The sequence below is a fragment of the Buceros rhinoceros genome, unplaced genomic scaffold (genome assembly GCF_000710305.1).
Source record: "Buceros rhinoceros silvestris isolate BGI_N320 unplaced genomic scaffold, ASM71030v1 scaffold31354, whole genome shotgun sequence".
NCBI classification, from domain to species: domain Eukaryota; kingdom Metazoa; phylum Chordata; class Aves; order Bucerotiformes; family Bucerotidae; genus Buceros; species Buceros rhinoceros.
This window is the reverse complement of record NW_010410595.1, coordinates 65942-74438: the sequence shown is the minus strand read 5'-3', so window position 1 is coordinate 74438 and position 8497 is coordinate 65942. Positions and strand designations below refer to the sequence as shown.

At 41.9% G+C, this 8497-nt stretch overlaps 1 protein-coding gene across 1 annotated transcript in view; it reads left to right on the top strand.

The window, feature by feature from the left end:
- The window catches only part of L3MBTL3 (l(3)mbt-like 3 (Drosophila)), a 51336-nt gene that overhangs the window by 20603 nt on the left and 22236 nt on the right, over positions 1 to 8497 (top strand). Inside the window, exons 8-11 of the mRNA XM_010135698.1 lie at positions 1334 to 1469; positions 3293 to 3384; positions 3935 to 4086; positions 8253 to 8329. Of these exons, the coding sequence (XP_010134000.1) occupies positions 1334 to 1469; positions 3293 to 3384; positions 3935 to 4086; positions 8253 to 8329 (457 nt within the window). The remainder of the gene's footprint in view (positions 1 to 1333; positions 1470 to 3292; positions 3385 to 3934; positions 4087 to 8252; positions 8330 to 8497) is intronic.

Here is an 8497-nt window from a genome sequence, read left to right as displayed (position 1 = left end):
GTATGACGACTGTTTCATAGGACAGTTGTAAGGAGGTTTGATAGTATTTCCAGTTGCTCCGTTCGCTGATGCAGATACCTAAAACTTTGTGTTGCAGTTGTGCTACAGTGCTTCTGGGCTGATGGCTTCAGGAACTGCCCGTGTTTGCGGCTTCCCCAAGTTTGTATACAACAGAGACTAGTTTGTCTTTTAGCTGTGGTTCATGAAATATTTTTTTCTGATGAGAAGCTTCTTTGCTTTTAATATTATAAACGAGAACCTGTTTCTCGGTTTCATTTTGTGTGTCTTTCCCTTCGGTTGGTTTTTGCATGCTTCTGCTGAGGATCTCTTTTTTGGTTTGGTTTTGTGAATGAAATTGAGGAAACGGGGACAGACAGGTACTCTGCTCTGTACCACTGGTGGTCCAGGCAGCTGTAATTAATTTTGCAGTTATATTTTAATAGCCCAGGCTTTTGTGTTCCCGTTTCTGGATCTCTTCATGGCCCAGAGTCATATCTCATTTCTGTGGATATCTCTTTGTTTTCTTGTGGATGTTGTGTCTGTGGTTGAGTATTTCCCGTGTACCTTGTGCTCAGCACTAGGTGATGGGTCATAATATTTTAGTGCAAGATGACCTGAATTCCCCAGAATTCTGAGATGGCAAACTGAAAATTATGCCAGAGTATAAATTAAATCTAAAATAGGGTGACCTTGATGTCAAGAGATTTTCACCGATGACCGCAGGAAAGTTACAGCATTTGGTGCTCAGGAAGATGTGAACTTTTTGTACAGAGAGGGGGATTGTGTCCTGTTTTTCTTTTCCTCTTGGTGGTTAACTTACCATTATACCATTATTCATGGAATAACAAAGTTCTGGTGGATACCTCTGCTGTCTTCTCACCTTCAGTAACAGTATCTCTGAAGAGCCAGTTGAATACAATTTTTGTTGAGTGCTCTTTTGCTTATTGGTTAATCTGAAAGCTTGAGAGCATCATCGTCTGCTCTCTGTGCTTTGTCCATGATCGATCAGATGGATCGATGCTCTTCTGTAGGGTTTCTATTGTATTTGGATATTGGGTTGATCGGTTTTCAAGTTTTTGAACACTAATGGCAATGTCCAGCTTTTAGTTAGTCCTTTTCACCAGAAGAGGAGGCACTCAGACTGAGAATAACTTTGCTTTTTTATTCCTGCCTTTTTATCAAATGAATTTATACATCCAGTGTTGGCTTGAGCAGAAGCAAAAGGCTGACTGAAAACACACTGTTCCACTACATAGTACTGAACAGAAGCTGTTAGGTGTAGGACAAGCATCTTAAAGCATGAGTGTTGTGTGACGTACATTCTTTCTTTTAGGTTTGTGGCTACAGAATACGACTCCATTTTGATGGGTACCCAGATTGTTACGATTTCTGGGTGAACGCTGATTCTTCAGACATTCATCCAGTTGGATGGTGTGAGAAAACAGGTCACAAGCTTCATCCACCAAAAGGTATTGTTTAGTTTGAATCGCGTGTCTTTTCCGTAGCTCTGAGATCAAGGCTATCTGTAATGCTGTGGTTATTTTTTAGGTGGCAGAAACTTTTTTGTTCATTTAGTCAGGGTATTTGAACATGGCAAATTAAACACTGCTTGAAGTCTTGCTAAAATCCTGAGGTTGAAATCCTATCTTTTTTTACCCAGTGGAAATTCAGAGAACACAAGAAAACAAATTGAACTCTAAGAGTAATGCATAAGGCATTAGGAAAGGAAGTTAAGAAACAAAGCTAGCCCCCAGCTGAAGGCGTATTGCAAGTAAAATGGCAGCGTATGGGCAATGTGTGTGCTTAAACTGCCATCTCACAGGCAGCTAAGAATCCTTTAGTGGAAGGTCTTTGAATATTTTCATTACTAGATGTTGATCACCATGATTGAACATGTGTTGGCACGCAAAGATTGTGCTCTTGCCGCAAGGAGTGAGCTTGAAACGGAGACAAAAGAGGAAAGAACAGATAAGGGAGAAGAAAAAAGGGTAAGATTACAAGGCTGAAAGCATAATTTGCACACAGCTTATGGCAGTGGTATACGCGTGTTGAAATACGTGTACTGTGCTTGCTGAATTACTGTTTCAGATTATGTAGCGCCTTTATTTTGGCAGATGGAGTACGTCTGCACTGAATGTACCGTTAAAAACTCACACCTTCCTGAGGAGGGGGAGTGGAGAGGGAGGTGCTGATCTCTTCTCCCTGGCATCCAGCGATAGGGGGCAGTGGGTCAAAGCTGCACCCGGAGAAGTTCCAGCTGGACATTAGGAAGCATCTCTTTACCAAGAGGGTGGCCAAACCCTGGAACAGGGTCCCAGGCTTGTTGGTTGTATGTGTGTCAGTCAGACCTTGAAAACAGAAGTTAGTCGGTACCTGTGAGGTAGGCAGCTGGTAAGGTGGTGGTTTTCTGGGGGAAAGGCAGAGAGGTCACTTGTAGCCTGTGCTGCTTGCAGAGTTTTGTTCAAAGAGGTGAGTATAAAACAGGTACTTTACTGGGACTGATTTTTTGATCACTGGTAGAAATACAGATTTTTGTGTCTAGGCTCCCCTTCAACGTTCTGCCCTGTGAGGACCTTCCATTCCCGTGTCAGTCAGGACTGCAAGGTTGGAGCGCAGGGATGGAGCAGTGATTTTTAATTTTTTTTTTTTTTTAAAGAAATGCTCCCCAGTATTGAAGGTGAAATTGAAACCGAGCTGAAATCTCCCGAGTTCGTGCCTAGTGCTTTATTTGAATGACTGTTCTTCCTCCCAGGTGAAGATTAGGAACAGTTCAAATGTCAGTCCTAGCCAGCTATGGGAAACTAATAATATGCAGCTCAAGAACGTAGAGTGTTTCGCTCAGTTAGTGTAAAGAAAGCTTGACATTTTGGTAAGGAAACTCAGGCAGCCCTAAATAAAGAACATGATTCCTCTTTGTAATACCAGATGCCCAAATAAAAATAGACAAGCTTTGTCAACTTGCTTTTGAACGCTGTAAGCTCCTCTAACGTGGGTCCTGCTAAAGTTTCTAATAATCCAAACCATTACTCCCAGAGAGGCTCCCTGAGTTCACTTTGGGGTAGAGTTAATAAGTAGATTTAAAGTAAAGTGAAATTTCCCAGTGTAGGTTATATAAGACCAGGATAAATAGCTAGCGGTGCATAATCTTGTAAGTTTTGAAGTTGTAAGAAACAGTTCAGAACTGGATGGATGGAAAAAGAGAGGAATTTCATCAATTAATGATCAAATTGCCTGCATGCACTGTGTATCTCATGCTGTCATTTCTTGCCCTTCTTTTATGACCCTCATTTAGGGTATAAGGAGGAAGAATTCAGCTGGCCTTCATACCTGAAAGCATGCAAGGCTCAAGCTGCTCCTAAATCACTGTTTGAAAACCAGAATGCAGTAAGTACTCACTCTTTACTAATGGAAAGTTGTTAGTACGCTCATGTATGTGGTAGAGGCTTGCAGCACAGCTCAGCGATGGCAGACTTGAGCCCTCAAATCTAAGATAAAAATGTTTGCAGCAAATTTGGTAACAATCTCCAGTTGACCTCTGCAGTACTGAGCCATTAGCCTTTACTAGTCTGTTTAACCATCTGATCCGGCACATGCAGTAACGGTATATTAAGTGAAATTTAACACTTGTTGTTAGTCCTGTGTCTTGCACCATAATGTTGTAGAACAAACACAGTCTTTCGGAGAGAGTATCTAAGACAGAGTTAAAACCAACACATTGAATTTTAGCAGCTTGTTCAGGGCTTTTTTGTTTCATAAACCACCAGAAGTCATCTTTGTGTTTGAGCATCTCTCACGTCAGTGAATTAGGCTGCTGCCACTGTTGGGCCGACTAACTGGGAAACTTAGAAATGACGTGAATATATTAATAGTGGACACTGGGGAGACCTCTGGTTTCATAGTATTTAACTTCAATTAAATGTCTTCCTCTGTGTAGACAGTGATTCCATCGGGATTTCGAGTGGGGATGAAGCTGGAGGCTGTAGACAAGAAGAACCCAACTTTCATTTGTGTTGCTACAGTAACAGACATGGTGGACAATCGTTTTCTGGTTCATTTTGACAACTGGGATGAGAGTTATGACTACTGGTATGTTTGTTTTGCTCTGTATCCTAGCGAGACTGACCAGAAATGTGGTGGCTTTCAGCACTGTTTTCTGTGATACTGCCAATACAGTTACCATACCAGCTTCTGCTAGGTTTGTAATCATGGCCACCAAAGTATGTCCCAGTGGCAGACTGGAGGAATAGAATTTTCTGTGTCAGGTTGCACATAAAAAATTTTGAGATTGAGATGCTAAATAAGCATTCGCGCCTGCTGCTGCATCTGGAGTTGTAGATCAATTTCTCTTTTCAATTACATCATGTCTCTGAGGTTGGTATCTTTGGTGAAAAGTATGCACCATGATGATGTGACTGGAATGAGGTTTACATGTAGCTATGAAAGGCAGGCTGCGTTTTTTTCATAAGGTTCTTGATCCACTTGCGTCGTTCAGATACTGAAGGAAACTCAGGCTTTGGCTGTGACAGTACAGGTTTGGATTTGCTCTTTTGGCTGATCATTTGGAGCAAAGTAACATACCTTATTGTTTGAAGAGTAAGTTACTGCTGGGCAGGCAGAGCATTCTAAGCTTGAGTTTTGGGTTTGACAGTGGCAACTTAATGGTATAGCTGAGCCTGTAAAAATAAACGAAGAAAGTTTTCTTCATCTGTTTTTGATGGCTGTTTAGGCTCTACATCCATGAGAATGACGTGAAACCATTACACAACCTCAAAACTTCCCAGGTCTTTCTCTTGGAATGATAATTGTATGGGCTACGTGGCATATAGTCTGTAGAAGAGCTAAATTACTGAAGCAACAGTGAACAGGCATTTCGGTCAAGTCAAGAACTGAGTATCAAGATAATAGGCCACAGGAGTCAAAAACCAGAAGGGTTAGTGATTACTTCCATGAAGAAGTAACCCGGAATGTACATTTCCTCTACAAAGCTGCAGGAAGCTGGGTGCTGGGAAAAAGTATTCTGAATTTCCTGGTATTTGAACACTCACGAATGACAGTTACGCCATTAATAATGAAAACAGCCGTTAGGGAAGGCGTTTGGGGCAAGCTCAATGCACCACAACCTGTCGTTTGTTCAGAGGTATCTCTAAAACGTCGTACTGTGTATGGCAGATACAGGCTGAACTTGTTAATATTTCCATGTCAACCGGGATTTTGTCCACCAGACTGCTGAGAAGAGGGAAAAACGTTTTAAGTACATAACCAGGCTTTACATTTTTGCAGTCCTAATATTCTGAAATGCTGCTTGCTCCCGAGAGCTCAGGAGAGATGGATGGAGCCATGGCCATGCTGCAGCCCAGACTCTCTGGGTCAGAGGACTCTGGCTACCCTCATCCTTGGCTTGGGCGGAACTTCCCCTGCAGAGAAGCTGCTACAGTCAGCACTTTGGGATCAGCTTACCAGGAGCGTGAGAACATAGGATGCCCCATGCTTCGCTCACCGTTCTGTCCTTCTTCTGTAGAAAAAACTTCTAAAGTGCCTCAGGAAGACAAGTGAGCTTCTGGGTTTTCTGAATCGTGTTCTGATCCACCTGAGTTTTGGAACAGGCTGGATTTTGGTGTGAGACTAAGGCCAGTTCTGCTCTCCACCAGCATCTGCTGCTTCCCTAGCAGTCAAGTCCTTAGAAGTTGTCCTCTGCTTGTTTTGTCTTTGAAACAATTAACTCTGCTCCACTCTTTTTGAAAGGAACAGTCTTTTTGAAGGGGTTATATTATGTCAAAAAGAAGATAAGAGCGATGAGTCACAGCGTTTCCTTTTAATTATTGAAGTAGATAACGGACTATGATCTGACCCTAAAGCTGTCACACTTCATCACTGTGAATCACCGTGTAGCTGTCTTGGCAGAATTGAAATAGAAAAGATGTGGCTTGTGACACTGTAACCTCGGGGGCCATGTTTTGGGAAGTTCTGGCCTGGAGTGATACCAGCTTTATGCTTGTCGGTGATGGAGTGTTCTCACTTACACACTAGATGGGGCTGCAGGATGGCTTCTCTGCTGTTCCTCCTTTTTTTCCCCTCTTTTTTTTTTATGCACAGTTCAAGAAGTTGTACAGGTAGCATTCTTGAGGGTGTGTTATTAATAATGGGTATAACACATGCGTCTATGAGTGGTCTTTGATAGATAATGTTTTCATTACAGATTGTATCTACACTTTATACAGTGAAAATCAAAACACTGAAAAGTTTGTTTCCCCAAAAGGGAAAATCAGAAATTATTCTGAAACAAAAGATAAATAGAACGTGTACAGCTTATTTTGAAGAAAATATTGATTACTAAATGAAAACTCTATCCAGATATTCACGTGGAGATCCATTTGGGAAAACATTTTTCTAAAAGAATTGAATATTTTTTTTTTTAACAGCAAGCTTTATCATGGAGATAAGAATGTGTGGGACGTAGCAAATCAATTGTGAGAAGCCAAGAGAGCCTTCAGCATTCCAGCTGACAAATCTTGGGCTTAGTCTGATAGACCGCTGTTCTATACCAAACGTATTATCTAGTTCTTCCAAAGTAGATAGTACATTCATGAAATAACACGCAGTAAAGCATGATAGTTTTGCTTTAACTTGTGTGTGACACTGATCTCACTTTGTGTTGCTAAATGGACTGTTAGAAGCTAGAAGGCTGCGTGAAATCAGTACGTAAAGCTGGGCTGTGTGACCTGGTTCTGCTGGAACAGGGATGGTTTGTTGTTTTTTTTTTCCTGAGGTCACCATGGTTACAGAAGTTTCCTATAGGCACATCTGTCATGACTGGGTTTTTCTTTTAAAGCAACCCGAAAGGTCGTGGAAGCTTTATAGTGCTCTTTTGCAGGGCTGTGCAGTGAGGCACTCATGGCCGTGTGTTGGTGTTTGCTCCCATCGCTGTCACGTCAGAGCATCTCCAGGAGTGCAGCTGTCATTGTGACACACCTTGGTCGCTTGCTGCTTCTTGAATCTTCAAGACAAGAAGTGTGCGCAGTGGCCTTTACTTTTCAGATTTTTATAAAACTCTACGTTCAGATTTCGCTTGAACAGGCAAAACAGAACACGTGCATGTGGAAGGCTTGTCCCAGTAACTGTTTTCACATGTCTACCTCAGTTTAACACTGGTAATACCGTAGTGACACGTGAGCATGAGTCTTGCTCCAGGAGACTTCTGAAAATAATCTGTGGACTTCACTCCAGAAAACATTTCATGAAATAAGAGGATATGTCCTTCCAGTGCAGAGGGATACCTCATTCATGTAAAATTCTTCCATGTCAGCTTGAGAGGGTTAGAAGTGCTGGCCCCTTGCCTGCTAGGGGCAAAGTGTTCCTAGGAGTCTGAACAGTGCAAAATGATCACAAAAGTCCTTTTGCTTCCTTTTATTAATGGCAACTGTAGAGAGTGCCCGGTGTGGTACTGGAAGTACTAAGTACACAGAGTATAGTTCTATATACTGTAGTAGGACGAAAGGTTGATACTCTTGAGGTGAGTGGAATCCTGCCTCTCAGTCTGAGTGGTTCTTGTGGCATGCCACAGGCACGTGGTGCACACACAGAAAATATGGGAAGTTTGATCAGCTTTTTTAGAGAAATTCGCAGTCTTGGATCACTGGTTAGTTCTGGGTTCTTTCAGGCAGTTTGGGGCCTAAAATGTTGGGGTTTTTTTTTTTAACTTTTTTTTCCTGACAGTTTTTCTTAGACATGCTTTGCTTATGTGCTGCTGGGTTCTAATACCGTGTTTCTAGCTCCGTTCAAGCCACTTAGAATCTGGTTGTGAATTTTTACTTGTTACTGACAGTGCGTTGCATGACTTCCTAATCTGCGTAAACTTGGATCAAGCTTTTGGTTTAAAGTTTCAGTCTCGACATAGCAAATCCTGTCTGTCTTCAATGGGATTACCGTGTTCTTGCAACCAGCAAACATGCTTCTACCGAGAGTCTCCACATGTGAATCTTCCAGGTTGGCTTCTCAGTCAAGTTCCACCACTGACTTGATTTTTTTTTTTTGATCTTCCAGTGAAATCGTAAATAAAGCCGTATGCTTCTTTAGGTGGTAACAAGTCTGTGTAAAGTGCGTTCATATCCTCAGGTGATGCAGTTGCAGTGGCAGTTGAAGGTGTCATAGGTTATTTGGAGTTCATCACGTCTTTTTTATTGTCTTGTTTTCTAAGCATAATTGAATGTCTGCAGATCTGCCTTATCAGTGCCCTTTTTCTTCCCCTCCTCCAGGTGTGAGGCAGCTAGCCCACATATTCATCCTGTCGGATGGTGTAAAGAACATAAAAGAACTCTCATCACCCCACCAGGTTTGTATCTGAAAGCTTGAAGGACATTGTAGTCAGCCAGCAGCATTAAAACTTACTATAAGCTTATTGTTATCTCTCTTGATTTTTCCTTTCTGTTTTTAAGAATTGGCGTTTGGGGAGTTCTACACTGTTTTTACAGGACATAATCTGTTGAAAGTTAGAAGTACA